Source organism: Acomys russatus, chromosome 5, assembly GCF_903995435.1.
Source record: "Acomys russatus chromosome 5, mAcoRus1.1, whole genome shotgun sequence".
Classification (NCBI taxonomy): Eukaryota; Metazoa; Chordata; class Mammalia; order Rodentia; family Muridae; genus Acomys; species Acomys russatus.
In genome coordinates, this window is record NC_067141.1 from 79,293,672 (window position 1) to 79,319,936 (window position 26,265).

General features: G+C 42.2%; 1 protein-coding gene across 2 annotated transcripts in view; it reads right to left on the bottom strand.

Annotated features, from left to right (window-relative positions):
- Cacul1 (CDK2 associated cullin domain 1) overlaps nucleotides 1-26,060 on the bottom strand; it is a 51,150-nt gene extending 25,090 nt beyond the window's left edge. For both annotated transcript variants that reach the window (XM_051146871.1, XM_051146870.1), the window contains exons 1-3: nucleotides 25,595-26,060; nucleotides 9,099-9,225; nucleotides 8,172-8,274 (exon numbers count right to left, since the gene is read on the bottom strand). In XM_051146871.1, coding sequence (XP_051002828.1) covers nucleotides 8,172-8,274; nucleotides 9,099-9,225; nucleotides 25,595-25,949 — 585 coding nt within the window. In that variant the 5' untranslated portion in view covers nucleotides 25,950-26,060. The remainder of the gene's footprint in view (nucleotides 1-8,171; nucleotides 8,275-9,098; nucleotides 9,226-25,594) is intronic.
- Between the last annotated feature and the right edge of the window lie 205 nt (nucleotides 26,061-26,265).

A 26,265-nucleotide genomic window follows, 5' to 3' on the forward strand; every position in this document is an offset into this window, starting at 1 on the left:
CCCGGTCAACTTCCTTTTAGTTAAAACAGCTAGTAGGGGCAGTGAAGATGGCTTGGCAGTTAAGAGCACTAACTGCTCTTCCAGAGGACCCCAAGTTCCAATTCCCATCATCCACATGGTACCCCACAACTGTCTGTAACCCTCACACAGACATACTTGCAAGCAAAACACCAATGAATATAAAATAAAAACAAATACCACGCTAGTCCCCCATTTTATTGTCTTTCCAGTCTCTGCTTTAAAAACCTCAATGGACATTACACAGTATAAGCTCCAAAGTACTGACAATGACCAACTGTTAATGGTCAGTGAGTATGACCTACATCAAAAGCCACAATGCTCAGGAGGTTAAAGTGAAGATGCACTGCAATTCGATAAGTACCCTAAGCTTTAGTGCTTGGAGAAAAGTACTTCGCAATTGTTCCAGTGGACTCTGGGTGCACGCGTGTGCGTGCGCACGCGTACACACACACGTCCAATGTGTAAGCATCATTTAAGATAGTTCTATGAATAAAGAATGTTATACTCATTAAATTCAGTTACATAGCCAAATTGTACAACTCATCTTAAATGTTGTCTATCATTCAAAGCAAGGGTTAAAACAAAACCAAAATCCTAGTCACTTACATTAAAGCTTAAACAAATTGTGTTCTGTATACAATGGAGTGTCACTTGACCATAAAAAGGAATGGGCACTAATCATATAGTTCTAACCCTTGAAAACAAGAAGGCCACACAGTGTGCCATCTATTTGCTTAAAGAGCCCAGAACAGGCAAATCTATAGGACAAGTTCAGTGCCTACCAAGGGTGGAGGAGGAGAGAGGAGTGACCACTAAAAGGTAATCGATCCCTTTCAGTGGGGATAACATGTCTGAAATTAGTGGTAATGGCTGGACAACTCTATGACTATACAAAAGCCCCACTGAACTGTATGTGCTAGCAAGTAGATTTTAGAGTGTGTGACATTTATCTTAATAAAAAATGAGTTGTAAGGTCTGGGAAGACAGCTCAGTAAGTACTTACTGCACAAGCATGAAGACCCAAGTAAAAAGCAAAACATGGGCCAGGCATGGTGGTGCATATCTTTAATCCTAGCACTTGGAATGCAGAGACAGGTGAATTTCTGTGAAGTCAGCCTGGTCTACACTGCTACACAATGAAACCCACCCAGTCTCAACAACAACAACAAAGGACCAAAACAAAACAAACAAAAACACCCAATAACCAAGCAAGTAAAGTCTGGCGCGCGCATGCGCGCACACACACACACAGAAGGGAGGGGGCACGGGGGAGAGAGAGACAATAAAATTAAATGCAGCTTTCTTGCTCACTCATGCTATATACCTGTGCTGAGAGTCTGGTCCACATTATCCTTACATGAAGACCAGGGTTAAAAGGAGCAGGACGCAGCAACACAGGGAACGGCAGAGCCAACCCTCAGTGTACCCTGTGTTCACATACACACTACTTTCAGTCACAACTCATGTGCCAAAGGAAGTCACTTGGGGCCTAATTTCAAGGCAGTAAATGAGTACAACTCTACTATATCTCCAAAAAAAACAAGGGGGGGGGGGGGGACTGTGAGCAAGGTCAGCAGCACTACAACTGGGGCATTCACCTCCTGAGTCCTAATTCAAGACCATGCTAGGCTGGCAGACACCAGCATGAGTAATTTAGCATGGTTGCTCTCAAAACACACATTGTTTCAAAGATGGCATCCCGATGGGTAGTTAAACACACCCACCTGCACAATAGTACGCATGGCAGTGGCAACATAAACCACCACACAGGTAAAGAAAGCACATTATAGTCTGCCAACAAGAGTGGATTCAAAGTGGAACCAACCCCAGCAGGCCAACAGAATGCTTCCTTGGCAGGAGGAAGGAGCTACTGGCAAAGAAACCAGATGGAAAAAGATCTGACTGGGTAAAGGTGCAATTCGCCCAAACTCACAAGAAAAAACCCTGCTGTGCATGTCGCATGTGCATAAGGAGCCCTGATCCCTCCTCAAAGGCTGCTGCCTGGCTCTTGAGGGGATGGAGTTAGCAGGACTAAGAAGAGGTGTGGCATGAAAAGTCTGAGAATCAAAGTGGACCAGGTCAAGTATGAAGCCAAGACACAAGACACCGTTTCTTATTGTCTAGTCAAGCATCCAAGAGGGCTTAAATTAAGGGGACAGAAAGTGGCAGAGACCTATTTGAGAAGGTTTACAGTAGAGAAAACTAGCCCTGTCACTTGACGGTTCAGAATATTAAAATGATCATTATACCTTTCCATAAAAAGTGCTAAAGAATAAAGCCATACTGTAATTTTCCTATAACCCTAGCACTAAGCACTGCATAGCAAAGCCTAGCATACAGACACTAAGTATTAGTCAAATCAAGTAGTCTAAACACTGTCTTGAGCACCTAACATTTTCTTTAAACAGAAATGATGATCTGTCTGGGTTCTGCAGCTATGCCATTTCTAAGCGCCAAAGTTATTCTCACTGTTACAGCCCTGGACAGCCTAGAACTCACTATGAGACCAGGCCAACCTTCAAGTCACAGAAATCTACCTGCCTCTGCTCCCTGGGTGCTGGATTAAAGGCATGTGCCAATATGGCCAGCCTTTTTTCACCAGGACACCTCGAACATCAGTGGGGACTGGCCCCATACAATGTTGTTTCTGGGGGAAAGTCTAAAATTGTTCCAGGTTTGGGCTGTTTTGTTTTTATGTGTATAAGTGTTTTGCCTGCATGTATGTGTGTACCACATGCAAGCCTGATGCTCAGAGCAATCAGAAAGCCTCTGATCCCTGGGACTTACAGATGATGGAAGCCACCATGTGGGTGCTGAGAATAGAACCTAGGTCCGCTGCAAGAGCAACAAGGGCTCTTAACCACTGAACCACCTCTCCTACCTTCCAGAGTTTTTCATTAGATTCTGGGACTGCAGATGGCCTGTTAGCCCAGCACAGTCAGCATTTCCACACATTCCTGCCTACTCCAATGGATCACAGATGCTTGTGACACTGATGCTCTAAGATGCAATCCCTGTCATCCAATGGCTTCTACCATGTCAATCTGATCGGCCTTTTTCGGCTTCTTTCCCTTCCAACCCCACTGGAATATCCTTCTCAGTCTTCTTCACATGACTACTACTTAAGACCTGGGTAAGCCCACACGTCTCCAGAGAAACCTCTGCCCATAAAGTCCTCTCCATGTCCCTTCTCCATGACAAACCTTTGTTGGTGCTGCCATCTTCTTCACTGCCTGAACTAGGCTGAGGTTGACTGAGCTGCAGGAGTCCATGATGCCTGACTACTGCTTCTTCTTAATGCAGCACTCAGCTTTTAGCATTTCATGAACAATAAAGAGGCCAAAGTTTAAGTTACTTCTATTCTGTGCCTCATCAGTTCTTGTGCCCTTTTCCTCCCTTTCTTGGCTTGATTGTTTTGACTCACTACATTTTCTTCCCGTTATCATGTTACATTTACTTTTACCATGCCTTCAGAGGTTAGCTCAAGATTACAGAGTGTACTATTAATCATCGGTCATGTCTACGGGCAGCCCCAGGGGATCTGACAACAGCAGGACAACAGGTATTTCCACAGCCAGCCCCAGAAGCTCAGCGACAGCAGGACAGGTCATCACTAGCCAGAAAGATGTGACACGTTTCCGACTGTCCCAGTCCATCGTCCCCCGTCCCCACCACATAAGCCACATGTGCTCTCCCTGCGCATGTCTGTGCATGTCACGTTAGAAGAGGATTCATCCCCTTCCCCGACCCTCTCTCCTCTCCGCCTCACCCAGAAACAGTCTTTGTAACCTCTCCCTAATAAAATCTCCCACATGGGACCTGAAACTACTGCCTGGAGTGACTTTGTGGAACCATCGCAAATCCCAACAGTAACTCTGCCTTAGTCTAAATTAGTACTTTACTACTTTTTGAATAATACAGGGTCCTTAAAAGATCTTAAATCAGTTTGCTCCCAAACCCTGATATACTACTGCCATGAGCTCTGGTTACATGTATCTTTTATACCCTCTAAGAAATAATTACCATCTTTTGGGTTAGTGATGGCTGAGTGGGTAAGGCACCTTAAGTTCAAGCCCTACGACTGCCATGGTGAAGATGATCAACCCCTACAAACTGTCCTCTAATTTCCACATGTGCACTGTGGTGTGTGAGAGTCTCCTCGCCTCCTGCCCCCACCCCAGGTGCCTTTATATCAGAAACACATACACAAATAAATAATTTTAAAATGAGATTCTTGCAATTTATATAAACTATCTGTTTTATCTTTTTGTTACTCTCCTTCAACTCTAACCTGAATCACCAAGTCTTCACCTATAAACAACTTTCTATTAAAAGAATACTTTTTTTCCTTTTATTGAAAATATAGCTGGGCGTGGTGGCACACACCTTTAATCCCAGCACTTGAGAGGCAGAGGCAGGCGGATTCTGTGAGTTCGAGGGCAACCTGGTCTACAAAGTGAGTCCAGGACAGCCGAGGCTGCCCAGAGAAATGCTGAAGAACCAACCAAACAAAGAAAAGAAAAAAAATATATTGTTTTCTCATACAATATAGCCTGATTACATTTCCCCATCCTCTACTCCCTCAGTTCCTTTCCCCTTCCCTCCCCTCTGGATCTAGTCCCTTTCTTTTTCTCATTATTAAAGATGCTTCTAAGACATAATAACCAAACATGATAGAAAATAAAGATAAATCAAAAACCATCATATTGAGACATCTTTCTATCAGAAGAAGATTTTATATTATTTCTTTAAAAGACTGCTAATGATGAATTCTCAATTCTTGTCTGATATTTCTCAAGACTTTACAATCACCTAAATCTCACACTCTGGTTATTTCTGATAGAATGCCAGACCATGATTGTGAAAAATTCACAATTCATGCCTAGAAAAATATCTTCTCCATAGAGAATCTACTTTTGTTCCTCATGGCTAACAGTGTCATTCAGCCAAGATCGTTATAATCTACCAGATGATAGGAGTTTCTGAGAGGAAGGTCAGTCCACAGCTTGCCCTTCTTACTGTTGCTGGGATCTATCCCTTCAGTTTGATGAGGCGATGATCAATGTTATTTCTGTCACTCAAGTCTATCAGAGCTGTGGTAGACTGCATGGTCCGGAGCTGGGGAAGCAGCTCAACAGGAGAGCACATGCATGTTTCAGGGTACAGTGGCCTCCTCCCTTTCCAGAAGAGGCCCTAGCCCTAGCAGGCTGGTGGTTCAAATGTCAAGCTACACTCAATCTGAAGTTTTCCTTACTTCTCTGTTGCATTCTGGCCTTGTTTTTGTTTTTGTTGTTGTTTTGTTTTGTTTTGTTTTTGTTTTTTAAACAAAATAAAAAAACAAAAACAAAAACAAAAACACCCCAAACATGTTCTCAGCAGGAGTGAACCAAATCACCTCTTATCAAGGGCACACCACAGCACTAACAGAATGCCTGCATACTTGGACAGAAAGTGCTAGCTACATCCAAGTTCTCACCAGAAACACTTGTAACAAATAAACCAACTTAGCTGTTTTTGTTGTTGTTTTGGGTTTTGTTTTGTTTTGTTTTGTTTTCTTGTTTGTTTTTTCAAGACAGGGTTTCTGTGTAGCTCTGGCTGTCCTGTCCTATAGACCAGGCTGGCTCGAACTCAAGAGATCTGCCCAACCCTAACCCTAACCCTAACCCTGAGTGCTAGAATTAAAGGTGAGCCACCGTGCCCAACAACTCAGCTGTTTTCATTTTAGAGGGTTTTTTTTCCCTGTTGTTGTATTTTGTCCTTTTTAAAATAATGACAAAGAATTCAACTATGATCAATTGAAGCAGGTGGTAGTATCTTTTAAGTTTCTGAACAAGAATATGTGACAAGCTAGGCATGACAGCACACAGCTTTGATCCCAGAATTCTGGAACCAAAGACAGGTAAATTTCTCTAAGTTTGAGACCAGCTAAAATTACATAGTGAGGCCCTGTCACCCACCCACCCCCTCACACAGGCACACACATACATAGCATGGCCACTGAAGGAAGTATGTAGAGGCAAACAAGAAAAGCCTGCATTGGAGCACATGTCAGCAGGGTGAGAGCAGAGGGCTAGCAACAGCTGGTATGAGAGTCTACTAACTGACCATCTCTCAGAAGCAAAAGGAAAGAGAGAAGAGAGGAGCCAACATGAACGTGGGATATCCAGCCTGAGGCAGTCCAACCTGGCTGTGCATGTGACCTACCCATTAGAAGGAATTCAAACTCAGCAGGCATGTTGCAAGTCCTAGTCCAAGCCCTCAGCCCAAGTATGGCGATTTCAACAAATTTAAACAGAACTTTGGAAAACTAAGCAGCTGGATCAGCCAGAGCTACATACTAAAATCCTATCTCAGAAACAAAAAACAAAAATAAAAACTAGCATATAACTTGCTAAACTGGTACAAGTTTCTGTATGTAGCTATTTCCATGCATTTGTGAATCAAAATCTAAGAATTCGAATACTCTGGAGATACAGAAAAAAAAAAAAAGCAAAGCAAAACAATTTGAATTTCCTTATGACATTTAAAAGAGATGGGAGCTAACTTGTTTTAATCTTTAATAAGTCCGTTCTAATAGGAAGTTAAAATTTAGTTTTATAAAATGCTGTATTAGCTGAGGAAACACAGACTGACACAGATATGACTAAAACTTGTGAGTCAGGTAACCTGGTACCTCTTTGAACAGCCAGACAACATTACTTACCAGATTGACTGTTCATCAAAATGTTATTATTTTAAAAGCTTTCTAACTAATAAAGACCAATCAATCAAAATCTGGCTAAATAAACTTAGGTCCTGAAGTAGGGAGAACAATCAGCAAAGCACTTGTAAAAGGACAGTGACAGAGACCAAAGGACTGACAAGTACACAAGACAGACAGAGCTGCCAGTAGGTGAGAACTCAGGGAGAAAGGAGTCAAGAATCAAAAAGCAAACTATTTAAAGCATAATAAATAGCTTTGGGTTTCATCTACAACTTATATACAATACATACATATAAATAATATAAATACATGTGTTAATGAATATGTTGTATTCAGTTACAAAAAGATGACAAAAACAATTTAATAGGTGGAGTTGTATATTTTAGAAAATGTGGGAGCTGCAGAGATGTCTCAGTGGTTAAGAGCACTGTTTGCTCTTCCAAAGGACCTGGGTTCAATCCCCAGCATCCACATGGCAGCTCACAACTGTCTATAACTCCAGTTCTGAGGGATCTAACACCTACATACCAACACATATAAAATGAAAAGAAGAAAAAAGAAAAAGGAAAAAAAAAGAAAAGAAAATGTAGCTCTGGCTATAATTGAGGGAAAAAAAAGGAAAAACAAAAAACAAAACCCTTGGGCCATTGAAGCGGCCCAGCATGTAAACATGGGATACTTGATGCGAAGCCTAAGGACCTCAGTTTGCCCTAGGCCCACGCAGTGGAAGGAGAAAACCAACTGCAGCAAGAAGGGCATGTGGCACATATGTACACAACCTCCTCAGACACACAAGATCAAATGAAAACAAAAACAAACACATCAAACGCAAATCCTACTGTGGGACCATCCCTGACCTTGGAGTGAACCCTGGTCACCTACTGTGAGTTTTTAGATCCTGTTACTTCTACACCAGCATCCAAGTGGGATCTGCTCTGGCACAAAGCTAGTGTCTGAGGGGAAGACCAGAAGGCCAGGCAGCCCACTGGGGGTTTCTGCTGTTGCCCAGATATTAAAATCATCTACAAGGGTTTGCCAATAGCTGCCTTCAGTTGTTCACCCTGAGAGTTTTAGAAACTAGGAGGCAAAACACTCATTCTTGAAAGATAACATAAATTCAAAAAGGAAGATATATTAAAACTTCTCTTTAAACATTTCACCAAATGGTAAAGTAAACAGAGAAAAACAGGGTTTTAAGTAAAAGAACCGCTGACATGGTGATAAGTGGGATCAGTTAGGAACAAAAATCTATTCCGAGTAAAAAGGTCCATAATTTATGTCAAATTTTCAATCTACTTTAAAGATTAGATCATTCAGTCAGTATCCAACTTCAAAGTATAGACTCGTGTGTTAAACCACATTGACAAGATGCCAACTGTTCATGACAGCTTAGTCCCACCCTGTCAGAAACCCTCGAGCCAGCCAGCCCTAACACTCAGCCCCTTACCTGCAGCTCCTTGGAGACTCGCTCTAAGTGGCTGGTTATCTTTTTAATCAGGTCACTGTACATCTGTTCTGAGTGCTGCTGGCACACACACTTGTACACACAACTGCAAGAGGGAACAAGGGCGCAGAAACCAAGTCAATGAAGAAGCATTCCGCACAACCCCATGTTAAAGCATAAATTCAAAATACAAATCACCAGCCTCAAACAGGAGATAAACGAGAAACTAAGAACAGTCTACCCTCACAGTCATGTCAAATGACCTGAGTGGTACACATTAGATAGGCATAACTGAGGGAGGACCTACCGTCTGAACATGGTAACTCCTTATAAACCAGCTCCTCTCTCATTTTTTAAAAAACACATGTCAAGATAAGAGTCATAGCCAACAGTGAGGAAGCTGTTAGCAATACATACTCCTGTACACCAGTTATGGGGAAAACAGAGCTGTCTCTTCCTCCATCACTGTTCAGCACTCATCAGTTCCTAATTAGCTGCTTCCATTTACCAGAAGCAAGTAACAAAACATCAAAGAGAATTACAACTGCATGTCAGTACATAGCGACAGAGCTAACGAAGATCTCCCTAAAAACCATGTGTTTTTACCGCAGAAACTCTTCTAGTTTTTCTCATTGGCCTCAGAGTTTTTCTTTTTTTTCTTTCTTTCTTTTCTTTTCTTTTGTGTGTGTGTGTGTGTGTGTGTGTGTGTTGTGTGTTTGTTTGTTTGTTTGTTTTGAGGTTTTTCATTGCATATGACAGAGGCAGAAGTTAGCAGAGTGTCTTGATTTGATAACCGCGTCTGAAGCAAACCTCCAATACAGCAGTATGGAGAATAGATAGAACCAACTTCATCTTACACACTCTATACATCACATTTGTGTTGTCAGTAATCAAATCCCATTCAAACTCAGAAAAATTAAAGTGACTTACCTGTAAATCTGTTCATAGGATATAGGTATATAGTCACCAGGACTCTGGGTTAAAAGTTGATCTATGGCACCATCTAATTTTGGCCAGTATGTGCTCTTATAATCTTCAATTGTTATAACATTCATTACTATAAGGAAAAGTAAAATAAACATTACTATGTTCCACATGGAAATACAAATTTACAGTAAATATATACTCATTCAAAATCCTTGTTCCATTACTTACCCATCCCATTTCAGTTTTTAAAAAGAGAAATTTAAAAGGCAGAGGCAGAGGCAGGCAGGTCTTTCTGAGTTCTGGGACAGTCTGATATACATAGTGAGCTCTGAGACAACTCATGACACTGTGTCAAAAAAGAAAAGGAGGAGAGGGGGGAGGGAGCGAGAGAGAGGGAGAGAGAGAAAGAGACGGGGAGGGAGAGAGAGAGAGAATATGAGACTGTGCAGACAGAATGAGCAGAAGAGTGAGAGCATAATGCACAAAGAATCTGGGCAGGAATGTTAAGCAGCCATTGGTTGCTTCCCAGTTTGCTGTACATTTCGATCATCAGTAAAGCACTCTCAAATATACTCTGACTTTCAAATACATATTATTGCTATTATGTGTCATAATGAGCCATTATTGAACCACAAGAAGATTCCACGAACTATGGCCTTCCAAAGTTAGTCTTTATAGATATCCCTGGGAGAAATCTACCTAATGACTGGATTTAAGTAATGCTGTAGTCCCAAAAGAAGCTTCCACAAAATATGCTGAGATTTATGGTGTCACCAGTCCCACTCAGGCACACTAAATTGTACTCCAAGACCTAGGATATGACAAGCCTAAGTAAAAAGACATGACGTAGAAACCTTGCACTGAAAGCTCATCTCATTCCAGTGGACAGGTCCTTCCAAAGCCTTAGTAAGCTGTTCCTAAGTCCAGGGGTGTCAAGTGCTTTAGAGCAAGATGCTCATGTTAAAGGGATCCCTATATACCTAGGTAGATAAAAGCTTAACAACTTTCAGACCAGGCATCTTCGGTATAATCATACCAAAAACCGGGAAGCAGGGAGGTTAAGTAAGTGGCTTCTTCCAGAATATGTGAACAGAGAGGCCAGGTCAGGAAAAGCCTTACTAGTACATTCCTAACATCTAACCTTTAGCCATTAAGGGTCGAGATTTTTTTTTTAATCCGCTGCTATCATTATCAATTTCCTCTAAATCAATTTACTTTAACTGCTATAAAATGTATGCTAAAGAGCATTTGAAGAATGATTTATTGACTCAGGAAACAACATGAGTCAGTAGATTTTTCCCCCAGTGAGACAGGGTCTCATGTAGCCCTCAAACTCTTTATGTAGCCAAGGATGACCATCAACTCCTGATCTTCCTGTCTCTGTCTCCCGAAGGCTGAGGCTCCAGCTGTGTGCCAACACCTTGAGCTTCAGCACAGCATAATCTTAAGTTCATTCTGCAAGGGCTGGGGCTGTAGCTCAGTAGACTACTGCCTAGTATATGAGACGCTCTGGGTCCTGTTAGCAACACTATGGTGGGGGAGGGGTGCTAAATGAAAGAAATCAGATCCAAAGGTCTCCATACTTGTAAGAGTTCCATGTATATAATAAACATAGGCAAAACTTTAAGGATAAAAACATATCAGCGATTGCCAAGGAGTCAATAAAGAAAAGGCGTATCTATAAAAGGCTAACAGGAGATCTTCAGAGCAATGAGAAGCCTTATATGAAGCTGAAATAATATACCACGCTATTAGTGTCAGAACCAACAAAACTGTAAGGCCATACAATAAATCAGCTGTAGGATACAGAGGCAAAGATGAAATGGAACTGTGACAAGTCTGACAAATGAATCACAGAGCCAACACTGAGAGAATGGGCAGGAAGAGTTCTGACAACACAAAGCTAAAAGAGGGCTGAGGAGATATATATAGCTCAATTATACAGCATTTGTCTGGCATGTAGGAGATCATGGGTTTGACTCTCCCTAACACTGAATGGAGGGGGAAAGGCAACTCTCCTACAGACTTAACATTCTAAACCTCTATTTAGGAAATTTAAGCTCAGTGGCTGAGACTTCACCTAGCATGTGTGAAACCCCAAGTGCAATCCCTATTACTTTTGTTTTTTTTTTTAAGTGTCTTTTATAGCCTAATATGGTTGTACACTTGTAATACTAGCACTTGAAACACTGAAGGTGAGAAAGGATGGCTGAATTACACAATAAGTGCAAGGCCAACCCGGAATGCATGAAAAAAAAACCCTGTCTCAAAAGAGAGAGAGAGAGAGAGAGAGAGAAAGAGAGAGAAGAGAGATGGGGGGGAGGGAAGGAAAAGGCAATGAACTAAAACATGTGAGTCCACAAAGAGACATTCCAGTTCAAAATAAACAGCTGCCACAAAGCTGATACTTCAAAATACATATGGGAAAGATAGCAAAACAACCTGAATCCTACTGCAAAATTAATTAAATTGACCACTGCTACAACAAAATGAAACTAAATCTAAAACACAAATTGCTGGAACCTAGGACTTGGAAGATACTATACGGCTGCAAAAAACTAGGAAACTAATTAGAGATGTGCCACTCAAGGCAGGCACTTTCACTAACCAAATAACTTATTAAAATAACATAGGCTGGGCAGGCATGGTGGCTGATGCCTTTTAATCACAGCACTCTTGGGAGACAGAGGTAGGTGGATCTAAGTTCCAGGCCAGCCTGGTCTACAGAGTAACCCTTCCTGGGGAAGGTAAGGGGGTTTTGAAACAGCACCATAGGAAAGAAATTAAAAGCTAGAGGCACAACTCTGAACTGCTGATAGGTAGTCTGTGAAGTGGACTAACTTAGTGAAACAAAACAAAGCTCACAGGAAGACAATCCCAGGCACACGATTTGCTGTCTGGGATTCACTCTCACATGGGCTGCTTGCTGTACATCAATTTGGTCCTACTCTACAGTCTTTTTGCATTTCCTCATTGTGTTTTCACCAGGCTGGTCTATCGGATGCAGACTGATGATTCCACTCCAACAGTGGCTCCCAAAGCCTGATGGCCAGAGCAGGAGCATCATGGGGAAGGAAGGTTGTCATAGAAAGTGTCAGACTCCACCCTAGGCCATAGTCAAGAGACCCTGGAATCTGTTCAACATGTCCTTCCATGATGACTCTCAAGATTGCTCAAGTCAGGGCTGGAGAGATGGCTCAGAGGTTAAGAGCACCGACTGCTCTTCCAAAGGTCACAAGTTCAATTCCCAGCAACCACATGGTGGCTCACAACCATCTATAATGAGATCTGGTGTCCTCTTCTGGCTTATAGGCAGGATATTGTATACATAATAAATAAAGAAATCTTAAAAAAAAAAAAAAAAGATTGCTCAAGTCTGAGAACCACTGCCCTGTATCAAACACAACTCACTCTAGCCAGGGAAGATCACATCTATTTTCTTCTCTGGATTGCTAGTAAGTGGTCTGTTGTCATCTTGCACTGTGGTCAATTAAATGTAGAAATAAGTATATCGAAGACAATATTAAAAGAGCAGCCAGGAAGTGCTTTCATGCAAACTCACCAAAGTTCCATTTGGTAGCCTATTCTCCACCAGGAAAGTCACCTTAACTAGTATTGACTTTCAACTTAGTGATTTTAAAATAAAACAAGCTAAACTGCATCTGAAATATAGCTTTTTAAATTAACTGTAACTAATGACTAGGTATAGAGGGGATGGACCAGGGAGAAATGGATGCTTTCTAAAACAAAATTATCACTTGCTATCACAGCATGCTCATCTCAGTATAACAAGCCAGTCAGTCATCATTACATCAGGCGGAACGTTCTGCTCCCTCCATCAAGCAGGGTTGAATGAAGTCTTTAAAGTACTGGTCAGAGGAGCTAACAGCCAAGGATAAAATCTTTAGAGTGGGAAGGAAATACAAGGGGAGCAAATGGTCAGAACAAAAACAAGATAATATATAAAAACAAGATGATATATCTAATAAACAAATGGAAGTATTTAAAATCCCTAGATGAAAAGGAAAATAACTTGGCTAGGGTGTAGGTTAGTTGGTAGAGCACTTGCCAAGCAGACACAAACCACTGGGTTGACCCCCAGCACCACATAAAGCATAACTAGATGTGGAGGCATTCCTGCAGCCTCAGCACTGCAGAAGCAGAAGTAGGAGAATCATCGCAAAATAGAAACAAAAAGAAAATAAAGCAACACAGAACAGTGACCATTAGTTGTTACTGGAGAACAGGCCAATTTAAAAACAAAAACTGAGGCCGGGTGTGGTGGCACACCTTTAATCCCAGCACTTGGCAGGCAGAGGCTGGTGGATCTCTGTGAGTTCAAGGCCAGCCTGGTCTACAAACTGAGTCCAGGACAGCCAGGTCTGTTACACAGAGAAATCTCATCTCAAAAAAACAAAATAAAGTTAAAATAAAAACAAAAACTGCCCACTATAAATAGCATGTTCTTGTGGGTAGAGAAAAATCCAACTCTGCACCACACACTTTGCCAAGAGAAGAGGGCAACTATATGAAACCTAGTGAAGCTATATTTCTGCTTGGCCAAATTCTATATAAAGGTTTTGAGTATTTAGGGACATCTAAATTCAGGGTTTGGAGACACTATAGAGAACTTAAAATGTCTACTGCGATTACTATAAAGTCACTCTTCTGTAAGTTCTAGAGTTACACTGACATAAGCATACACCAGATAACACTGACATCTTGGTTTTACTCAGGTCCTCATTAACATGTTCCTTAGGAATTCTATGCTACTCAATTGCCCCCAAAGACACACTGTGGTCTGTTTCTAACAAGCCAACTACCTGCTGCTATCTAACATACTTTTACTTCAAATGAAGTGCCTCTTCCCAGACACTGAAAGGTTGTAAAGCTTGTAAGATAATTACATCATTACTGCTCTACTGCTTAGAACCCACTTTCTTCCTGAGGAGCAGACTAGGATAGTAGAATTGCCTTCAACAGAAGATGGTTTAAGAAACCAACACTTATGCTGGGCCCTGTAATCCCAGTCCTTGGGGAGGCAGAGGCAGGCGGATCTCTGTGAGTTCAAGGCCAGCCTGTTCTACAACGCAAATCCAGGATAGCCAAAGCTACAAAGAGAAACCCTGTCTCAAGAAAAAAAACAAAGAAAGGAAACCAGCACTTGATGCAGTGGCTACTGGTAAAATGGAAATCTGTTTCTAAAAGGCACTGACCAACACTGCTCTATAATTCTACCATCTCATCTGAACCTGAGACACGGCTATAAACAAAAATCCACATGACAGTACATGTATAAAATGGTCAGGGCTATGACATCTAGTGGGTAACAAGTCCATCTAATTCAAACTCTCACCAAAGTATACACATCTAAAATAGAAAATCTGCTCTCAATTAGACTAATTCCAAGTATGCCACCACATTAAAATTTTTACTGTCTCCTAACATTTCAACAGGTTGATTACGCTTTGGCTTTGAAACCAAAATTGTCTGAGCTCTGAAAATGGAACAAAGACAGGTGCTGAGGGGGAGCCCTATAAACATTCAAGACTTGAGGCTAGGCAACTTTGGGTTAACAGTGAAAAGTTAGAGGAGAGTTTGGAACCTGGAGAACAGTCTTAGGACTGAAGACCTATGCAGATGCATGCACGGACAGGGGCTTGTGAAGCCCAGAGTTGGTAGACCACGCAGAGGTCATAACTGTCCACTATCTCTGTACACTAACTCTGTACTTGTGAGAGCCTCAGCCAAGAGAAATATCCTACTTCCTACTCCACCTACCCATCTCTTCTTTTTCTCAGAGTGAAGATCCTTTTCTTGGAAACCAAACACCCCAAAGAAAGACACTCATATACTCACACTTGGCAGCTCTTCAACAAAACAGCAGCTTGCCATCTGATGAGTCTATGCAAACACAGACCTACCAAATAGTCTTTTTCAAGTTTGAATAAGAATGGACAGTGAAGGATGATCAAATTTCACTGATATGAAAAACAGAACAAAAAATGACAAGCTAAAGCCAAAGATAATTCAAAAAATAGGAGAAACTTTTTTAAGTGTCTAACTATTGTCAAGCAAATGCAAACAGAGCTGGCAAAAGGCTCAAAGTGCTCACCAACATGTCTGAGACTCACCTGCATTCAACCCTGAAACCAATGTGGTGGAAGAAGAAAACCAATTCCTGCAAGCTGTCCTCTGACTTCCACGTGTGCTCTGCATACACAAGAGCATGCTAACACGAACACCAAAACACACAATAATAAGTATGATCTTAAAAAGATAATTAAAAACTGCTGTGACAAAGAAGCAATCCAGGCATTTCTAAAATTAAAAATACAGCCAAAATCTAATAGAAAAATAAAGAAATCATCAGGGAACTTTCCCAGATCATTAAGAGAAACGGAAGACAGCAGAATCTCGCTGACAAAAAAACAAAAACAAAAACAAAAAACCCACAACACTAACAGGAAATTCTATATGTCTACCAATAATCCAAGAGAATGAAGAGAACAGGAAAAATGTAAAAGAAAATAAATACTGACATATTACAACAGAAAGTATCCCAGAAACCTCCACAAGAACAAAAGTCAAAGTGGGGCAGTGGTGGTGTACGCCTTTAATCCCAGCACTTGGGAGGCAGGGGCAGGTGGATCGCTATGAGTTTGAGGCCTGCCTGGTCTACAAAGGGAGTCCAGAACAGTCAAGGCTACACAGAGAAACCCTATCTCAAAAAACCAAAAACAAAACAAAACAAAAAAAAAGAACTAAAGTCAAAGCAGCATCTGATACCACAATACAGGCAGCAAGCTTAAAGCCAGGGTGCAACATTTTAAAAGTTCCAGAGCAAATTTCACTTAAGAATTCTGTGGCACAAGCCTTTAAGCTCAATACTCAGGAAGCAGAAGCAGACAAATTTCTATAGTTTAAGGCCAGTATGTCTACATAGTGAGTTCCAGGACAGCCAGAGCTACATAGTGAGACCCAGGGGGAGGGGGGCAGATGGGGGGGGGGGGGGGAGATGACTCTACACTAATGCAGCTCTTTTTTTAAAAAACCCAGGCAAGATCTAACACTTTATGAGGAACCTACTGGAAGACTTCTGACATGCGTGCATACCCACACAGGAATGTACCAAGAAAGAATGCAGATGCAACCATAGGGGCTGAAGGTTAGATGTATCTGAGCAGCAGGGGCCTTGCCTGCACATGCATGTCTTAGAAGACACACACACACACACACACACACACACACACACACACACACACACACACACACACACAGAACGGAAGTCATGTGAGGACAGAGGCCAAGGTTAGAGAGCACACATGCATGTCCTAGGTTTGTCTTTACTATCACAAAGAGAGAGAGACAGAGAGAGACAGAGAGAGAGAGAAAGAGAGAGAGACAGAGAGAGAGACAGAGAGACAGAGACAGACAGAGACAGAGAGACAGACAGACAAGACAAGAGAGAGGAGAAAGGCAAAGTATATGCAGTCATTATGCCTACTTAAGAAGCTGCAGCTGCTGAGTGACAAGTATACCTCAACCCTAAGGAGCCAAAAGGAAAAAGAACCGACAGCTTCATAAGCAAAAACTAAGTCACTAACTGTTGGATTGAATGAAGCTGTTGAAAAGTTACAAGGGTGTGCTCAGGCCACCCATGTTAGCACATGCTTTTAATTCCAGCACTTGAAAGGCAAAGACAGGCAGATCTCATTAAGTTCCAGGGTATTCAGGGCTACAATGAGACCCTGTCTTAAAAAATAAAAATAAAAATAGAGTAGGTTCAACAAGTATGTCAAAGTTCTAGATCAAAGAGATTAATCTGGGTACATTTTTGGCACTTCAGTAAATACAGTCTTTAATTAAACCAAAAATTGTAGTATTAAAGGACTGCAGAGACAAAATACCTTAATCATGAGACGTCAAGCAACAATAGCATAACACATGAATATATGTGTGGGTAAATATCACAACATATGTTGATTCTATCAAAGAACTGACTCTTGGAAAACAACTCTAGGAACAGGATAAGGGCACTGCTCCAGACTTCTGATTCTATCTTCCCACACAATTGTGTGTTTCAAGTGTAAAACCGTATTTTAAAATTTTATTGTGAGCCGGGCACACTGGCATATGCCTGTAATTCCAGGACTCAGGGAGACAATAAATAAATGTGTGTGTGTGTGTGTGTGTGTGTGTGTGTGTCTGTATTTGTGTGTGCATATTTGTGTGTGCCTGCATGTGTTTATGTAGGACACATTCATGCAGATGTCCACAGAGACCAAAAGAAGGGTATTAGATTCCCTGGAACTGTAGTTACAAGTGATGATGAGCCACTCAATGTAGGTGCTGAGAACTGAAGCCAGGTCTTCTACAACAGCAGTAAGTGCTCTTAACCACTAAGCTGTCTCTACCACCACCACCCCCATAAACTTGTATTCATTTTAATAACAGCAAAAAATCTTTAATGAAACTGCTGTTTCAGGATTTTCAATAATACTCTAAGACAGGAGAGATGAAGAAGGTCAGGAGTTCAAACCATCAATCTTGAGTATTCATTCTCCCTTCCTCAACCCAAAATGCTGTAGACTCTCTAAAGACTTCTAAAAATCTGAAACCCCATCTCCAAAGCTTTAATTGTTCATTCAGGATCATCTGTCTACCTCAGAAGCTGAAACACTACTTGGCCATACAATAAACACTTGCTGAATAAAATACCATACAAATGTCTAATTATAACATCTGTAACTGTATTATAGATCTACAAAGGCTAACAGCCAAATGTCAGCAAAACCAGGAGGCCAGTTTATAGTACTGAGACACACTGCAAAGGGATAAGGACAACTTTATAAAGTGCCTAACAACCTACAGTGTGCAATTTGCACAGTTTACAACTCAGTTGGTTTATAAAAGATTTGAAACTAAGCTAGGCCTGGTGGCGCACACCTTTAGTCCCAGCACTTGGGAGGTGGAGGCAGGCGAATCACTGTGAGTACCAGGCCAGCCTGGTCTACAAGTGAGTCTAAGACAGTCAAGACTACACAGAGAAACCCTGTCTCAAGAAAGAAAAGGCCCTCACAACCAAAAAGCAAATGTTAGATTTAGTAAAATCAGCTAATACTTAAAATCAATTCAAAAGTCTTTTTGTTTGGTTGGTTGGTTTTTTGGAGACAGGGTTTCTCTATGTTGCTCTGGCTGTCCTGAACTCACTTTGTACACCAGGCTGGACTTGAACTCACAGCGATCTGCCTGGCCCTGTCTCCCAAGTGCTAGAATTAAAGGTGTGTACTACTACACCCAGCTTTAATTCAAAAGTTAAATTCTAGATAATACTTGAAAAAAAGAGTAATTTCATAGCCGGGGCGCAGTGGTGCACGCCTTTAATCCCAGCACTAGGGAGGCAGAGGCAGGTGGATCACTGTGAGTTCAAGGCCAGCCTGGTCTACAAAGTGAGTCCAAGACAGCCAAGGCTACACAGAGAAACCCTGTCTCGAAAAACCAAAAAAATAAAAAAAAGAAAGAAAGAAAGAAAAACCAAATAAACAAACAAAAAGAGTAATCTCATTAGGTTCCATTTGAAATATTATGAGTTATCTGCTCACCTAGGGGCAAGAATTATTAGTGCTGTGGTCACTAAGTCTCCTCAGATCAATGATGGCCAAGGTTGTTTCTCTGGCCTCTACACATATACACTCATATATGTGCACATGCATGTCAATGTCGGGAGCCAAATGTATTCATACATTGTTAGAAGCCATTCAGGAAAAAAAGGGGGTTCAGTAGTTATGCGGGCTTTCTGGAAGGTAGTCCAGTATTTGCAAGGTCTGTACTAGAACACACCCCAGAACTGCTTCCAGCCTCTGACACCTTCTTTCTGTGCTGCTGTATCTCTCAAAAATCTGTCATGGTATTTATGAATGAACAAATGACTGAACAAACTTCCTACAGGATCTTTATGAAGATGTACTGCTATCCAGATGAATTAATTCCTGATAATAGAAATCTTGATTTGATTCAAACTATTTTAGAAGGTAAAAAGTCAAATAGTCGATTGAAAGTTTATAGCTGCAATAAATACATTTGTGGACCTCCAGATGCCTCACTAGGAGACAGGCTTGAGACAGATTTGTGGCTTCAGATAAGCTTTCACTCTAGAAATGGCACAACGAATCCTGGTATGTACCTTAAGTATATACAAATTGGTTTGAACTTCCTATGAACTCAGAAAATAGTGGGGCTACCAAGAAATGTCTAAATTAAGTACAAACCTTAATGTCAAAAAATACAAACTGTTTCATTGTAATCACTTATGCCTTTTCAGTTTATGACATAAAATACTGTTGTTTTAAATCTATTTTGCATCTTGGAATGTAAGCTATATATAGAAATGTTTAGCTTACCACTGAAACATGTAATCACTAATATCCCTCCCACTGTAACGGTTTATCTGTCTCTGTGACAAATCCTTTGGACTATAAGGTAATTCTTTCTTTGACTTAGCTTTTGCTCAGGGTATAAGAAGTGTAACCAGGGCATTAAAGTTTGTTGAGGCCATTTGCCTCATCCATTCCCTCTCTAATTTCTTATTCCCCTGTATATTCACAAATAAGTTAACAGTCTTAGGGCTCCAACATCAGATCTCTCAGATAAACAGACATACTTCAGCTTATAGAGATTTCCAAAGGAGGCCAGCCTATCTGCATGTAAGCTGATTCCTTGATCAAAGGAAATCACTCTACAGCCCTGACTACAGAAGGGGGGGGGGGGGGGGGGAGTCATTTTAAGCTTTCCTTTAAAAATTCAGCGGTAGTGAAGCCAGCCCTGAGCGTCTAGAGAAGAAACTCTTGTCTCCCTCCCCTGTCCTTACTGGCTGCCTCTTGCAGTCTCTGAATTTAAAAAGTTTTTGAATTTAGGTATAAAATGAAAAGACCAGCTGACTCCAAACGAGAGAAAGACGTTAGTCACTGACTAACTCCGAACCAAGGAAAAGAAGTCAGTCACCAGTCTGACTGACCCCAAATTGCTAACTCTATGTCCACCTGTCTCAGTGTCTCCCCAGAAGTAATGAAAAAGAGGTGAGTAACATTCCGTAAGAACCTACAGGACTTCAACACCGATACTGACAGACACCTGGGAACCCATGTGGGAATGGATCCTAAGAGTGCCGAACACCAAGGGAGCTAACTGTGCATCAAAGTCCTTAGAGGTGAGCTTTCTGAAGAGTTTCTGCTCACCATACCACCTAAGATTTGCTCAATTAACAACACCTAGACTTGATGTCAGCCTTCACCAGTCAGAATTCCCATATAAATCTATATGAACAGATCAGATACAAAAAATTAAAAGATCAGTAAGTAGCCAGGCAGTGGTGGCGCACACCTTTAATCCCAGCACTCAAGAGGCAGAGGCAGGAGGATCTGTGCAAATTCAAGGCCAGCCTGGTCTACAAAGCAAGTCCAGGACAGCCAAGGCTACACAGAGAAACCCTGTCTCACAAAAACAAAAACTATCTTTGTGGTATGCTGTGCATGGTGATGACGCACACCTTTAATCCCAGCACTAGGGAGGCAGAGGCAGGTGGATCGCTGTGAGTTCAAGGCCAGCCTCGTCTACAAAGTGAGTCCAGGATAGCCAAGGCTACACAGAGAAACCCTGTCTCGAAAAACCAAAAACAAACAGAAAAAACAAAACAAAACAAAACAGAAAACTATCTTTGTGGGCTGACCAGATAGCTCAGCACATAAACTTGCCCTGTAAGCCTGGCATCCTGAATTCAGTCTACAGGACCACATAAAGTCAGAGAAATAATTCCATAAAGTCATCATCCTCTAGAAAACACACACACACACACACACACACACACACACACACACACACACAGAGTTTTTAGAGAACTATCTTTGTACAAAGAGCTAACAAAAAAAGGAAGTGAAGTGTTTCACTATTCATAAGGCAGAAGTAATCCACCAAGTGGAACTGGGATTGGGGGGGTAAGGGAGGCAATCTGACAAATTCTAAACCCAAAAAGCTCAGAAAAACCAAGGAACATCACAGTCAAATTGCTGACACTGAGAAAGATAAAGCAGGGCCAGAGATGTGGCTCAGCTGGCAGAGTGCTTCAGAAGGCCTGGGTTAGACAATCAGCAGGCATAAACTGGGCACACTCCCAGACCTCTCTGGGTGGAGACAGTAGGATGAGAAGTTCAAGGTCATCCTTGGTTACAAAGTGAGTACAAAGACAGTGTGGGCCAAAAAAGATCCTGTCAGAATGAATGAATGAATGAATAAATAAGTAAGTAAATGGGAAGTTTTAAAAGTATCCAAAAAAGAGGGAAATATCACAGAGAGAACAACTCAGGACAGTCAAGATAAGAAACAAAGACACATGCCGGGTGTGGTGGCCCAAGCCTTTAATCCCAGCAGGTGGATCAATGTGAGTTCGAGGCTAGCCTATCCACAAAGCAAGTCCAGGACAGCCAAGACTACACAAAGAAACCCTGTTTTGAAAAACCAGAAAGAAAAAAAAAAAAAAGAAAAGAAAAGAAACAAAGACACTGGAGGGAGGGGGCTCATGACCTGTCCCCATGCTAATGAGAAAATCGTGCTGGGCAGAATGGTCATTCCTTAAATCTCAAAGGCAGAGGTAGATGGATCTCTTGAGTTCAGGGTCTATGAGTTCCAGTACAGCCATGGCTAAAAAGAAACCCTCATCTCCAAAAACCAGAAAAGGCTAGACATCCATAATCCCAGCACAGGGGGAGGCAGAGGCAGGTGAATCTCTGAGTTAGAGGCCTATCAAACACAAATTGAGTCCAGGACAGTCAAGAGAAACCTTTTCTGTGGGGGGGGGGGGGACAATATAAAACAAAACAAAGGAAAGAAAGAAAACAGAAAGGGGATGGGGAGAAATGATGGAAGGAAAGAAGGTAGGATGAAGGCTGCCACAAGTAAATATTTTTAAAAGCACTTTAGGTTAAAAACAAATGAACTGGAAAAGATACAGTATACAATGAACCTTGAAATCTCAAGATACAGGACACCACCAAGGATAAAGACAGGCACTCCACCATATAAAAACACCTAGCTCCTCACACAACAACCCTCAACATGATATACCATATAAGGGGTTTGTAAACAGAACTGAAATCCATACATATACTGTCAGTTACTTTCCTACAAAAGCCAAAATAACAAGGGTAGTTTTTTAACAAATATTTCTGGCACAACCGAACATGTATGAGGAAAAAGAATGCCATTTTCACACTACACACACTTCAGGCCACAGATTAGAAACTCAACCCACAAATACAGGAAAAAAAATCTTCCTGGCCTTGACTTACACAAGTATTTCTCAGTATAGAAAAAGCACAGGCCATAGAAGAAAAAACTGATAAAAATCAGTTAACATCAGAACTAAAAACATCTACCCGTCAGAAAACACTAAGCATAGGGAGAGAAAATTCAGAATGCATGTCCAAAGTTCACAGGGATATCTTTAAACACAGCAAAACAAACAACCTAAGAAACAAGCATCAGCTCTGAACAGTTTCATAAGACTAGAAAGCACCTGAAAAAGCCAAAGACACATGTAAATGAAAGACACAGGTTAAACTTTTAAGACTGACAATACAGAGCCAGTGCTGTCACAAGTCCTAGAGCCAACAATACTTAGTTTGTCAACAAATCAAACATAATATTGGTGGTATTTAAATTGAATTTCTAGATTCAAACAGAGAAAAGGGGTATTCCTATAATAATTTGATTCAAGAACATGGAAATTTGAACCATTTAGCTAGATGCCTCCTTAGTACCTTATTAAAATTTCACTGTCTCACTTTAAAAGTCTTGTGTATTTTGGGGTTATTTTAGTTACAGACACTTTAATTTTGTTGAACTATTATGTAGACATTTATTTTTTGACACTATTGCTACTAGTATAAATATTATCTTCCACCTAAATCTATCTGCCCTGAGTTTCTATTGGTTTCAATGGTTCTTGATAAAGGATATTACTGTAAAGGGTTTGTTGTTTTTGCTTTTGAGAGAGGGGTCTCACACTATGCCACCCTGGCTGACCTAGAACTCATAAAGATTCCCCTGTGGGGGTTATTAAAGGTGTGGGCCACCATGCCAGCACCCAGGACTTTTCTTAACATGTTAAAGAATAATAGAAATACGGGGCATCCATGGGGAGTGATATATATTGAAATTTTCTCCCATTATTATTATTACTATTAGCTACAGGTCTTTGTTTTTGGGGTTTTGTTTTGTTGTTTTTGGTTTACTGAGAGAGGGCTTCTCTGTGTAGCTCTGGTTGTCCTGGACTCATTTTGTAGACCAGGCTGGCCTTGAACTCACAGGGATCTGCCTGCCTCTGCCTCCCAAATGCTGGGATTAAAGGCGCGTGCCACCATGCCAGGCCGGAGTTTTTATCATAAGTAGGTGCTGGCTGATTGGCATTTTAAAGTCATCAAGTCATGATTTTCCCCCCAATCTACTGAGATAAATTACCGCAATATATTTATATGAAAAAACAAAACACTAGGACAAACGGTGAATCATGATTCATGGTTAGCGCTAAGGAGCTAACAGCATGCAGGATTTTTATTTCTATGCTAACAGGTTAGCACACGTTAATAATCTTATCCTGCTTCAGAACTAACTCCGTAAAATGGTCTCGAGGATTTAGTTCTGTCTTGCTTCTGTGCCCTATGTTCTACACTGTATAGAAAGGAAAGGCTACTGAAGCCTGATGGGGTTTGTGTACAAGACTATCTGGACTCAGAGATTTGAAAGGGAAAGTCCTCATCACTATTACTACAAGCCTAAGGTCAGCACACACTTTCTTCTGATAACTGTTCCCTAACAATGACATATTTCATTTGCCTTTTCTAATTTATTACCATATAGTAACCTTTTAAACTCTAATAGTCTTTTTATTTTTCATTTATTTGCAACTTTTCTCCTTGACCAACTTAATAGGTCTGCACAGCTTGCCAACCTTTTTGTTTTGTGACAGGTTCTCATATGTATCACACACAGGCTAACAGGATATGCAGCTAAGGAAAATGAAAATGTTAATCCTCCTGCCTCTACCTCCAGAGCTCTGGGATTGCAGTTGTGAGCCACCAGGTCAGGACCAACCCCAGGGCGCCCAGGGTGCTAGGCAAGCACCCTCAACTGGGCTGCATTCCTAAACCCCAAGGTTATTAATCTTCTCAAGAAAGAATCTTTTGGTTTGGCTGATAGTCTCTACTCTTAATGCTCATTTCTTAACTCATCTAAGAAGTTTTACTTAAGCATTAATCCAAACTTCCTTCAGTATTTAAGGTAAGTCACGCTGCCTTATAAGGTCTAGTTACACAATATAACTGCCAACACACAAACTGCATTTTGTAAAGGACTGTCTTGTGTATGCACATGAAGAAATATGCCACGTACAAACCTCCTATCTACACCCACACGAAAGTGTCCCTGCCTAAAGCAGTATCTTGAAGGCAAGAAAGGCTGCATGCTATCCCCATAATTCTTTCTTCCTAAGGTTATGACTACACACTTGAATCAGAACAAATAATTTTCTCCTCACAGCTAGGAGGGCAATTACTGTTATAGCTGTTATATATTATTATAAAATTGGTTAACTAGAAATAAAATCTCCAGTTACATGAACAGATGTCATTTTCAACTTGCAGTTAACAAGGACCTAGCTACCAGTAATGGTCACTTCCTTTTACAACCCCTGCCCCCAGGTTAAAAAGCACCCACGTTATTCACTTCCTAGCTATGGAAGCACACTAACTGTGAACATTTTGGGGTTACTTTTTGTCTTCTGCCTGCAAATGAGTGTTAAGGCAGACCGATACAAACTTCACATTCGGCAGGGCCCTGGGTATGGCCACTTGCTGAATTGCTTCTCTGGAAAGTGACTGTATACATCAGCAGTCCCTATTAAGAAGCGACTCAAAGTTTCGTGACAGGATGCAAAAATGTCACAGAGAACAAAGTGTTGATTTAGTCCAACGTCCAGATTCATGAATTGTTTAAAGTACAGGCGGCTAAGAATACAATAACACAAGTTGTCAGATTACTTTGCTCTCTGGCTGGAGGGGGGAAAAAGGGCGAAAGACCTCTCGCTAACGAAATGTAAGGCTGCCTTATTTTCCCAGAAGCTTGCTAATGTATAAAGATGTTGTCCGAAGCATCATCTAGGGATGCGTGCGCAGGTCTAACAAGCAGCCCAGGCCCGTAGGCCGGGCACTGGCCGCAGACTCGGAACATGGGTGGGAAAGAAAGAAGAGGGGGAAGAGAGAGAGAGGGAGAGGGAGAGAGGGAGAGAGGGAGAGAGGGGGAAGAGAGAGGGAGAGAGAGAGGGAGAGAGAGAGAGGGAGAGAGAGGGAGAGACGGAGACACCTATGCCTGGAACAAAGGAGGCGGAGCAGCTCCCAGGGCGGGGGGATTCGGCGAGGCCAGGAATGGGGGGAAAAGGCCAAACTCACGGAACTTGGAGGTGGAGGTGTTGATGTTGATGGTGGAGCTGGGGGTGGGGGCGGGGACCGCCTTGGCCACCGCGGCGGCCGCGTCGCTGCTCTTCAACATCATGATCACCCCGTTGGGCTCAGGCAAGGGCGGAGGCGCCATCGGGAGCCCCTCCTTGGGGCCCTTCCTGTCCACGGAGCCCGCCCGCGGGGGCGAGTCTCGGCCAGGATCCGCGATGGACGGCGAGGGCGGCGGCGGCGGCTGCCGGAAGCTGTCTGCGGCGGCCTCCCAGTTGTTGTGGTTCTGGTCGTCCATCATCGCCTCGTAGGTGAGCATCTCTTCCTCCTCCAGGAGCTCCTCCATGAGCTCCTCCATCCCGCCGCGCCGCGGCCTCCCAGGCACCTGCCCGCCCACCTCAGCGCCCGGGGCCTGGGAGCACAGCAGCCGCCTCGAGTTCACATCGCCCGGGGCCCTCGCGGGCGCGGCGAAGAGGCGGCGGCGCGCCGGGCAGCTTCCGCCCTCCGTCAGAAGGACCCCCAGAGGAACCGCGCGGAGGGACTTGAGGTGGGCACTCCCAGGCTCCGGTTCTGAGAGAGGCGGCCGCAAAGCGACGACGTCCCTCACGACATTTTACAGCAGCCTCGACAGGCGTTCGGAAGGGGCTCAGGGGAGCGGCCCGGGAGGCACGTGG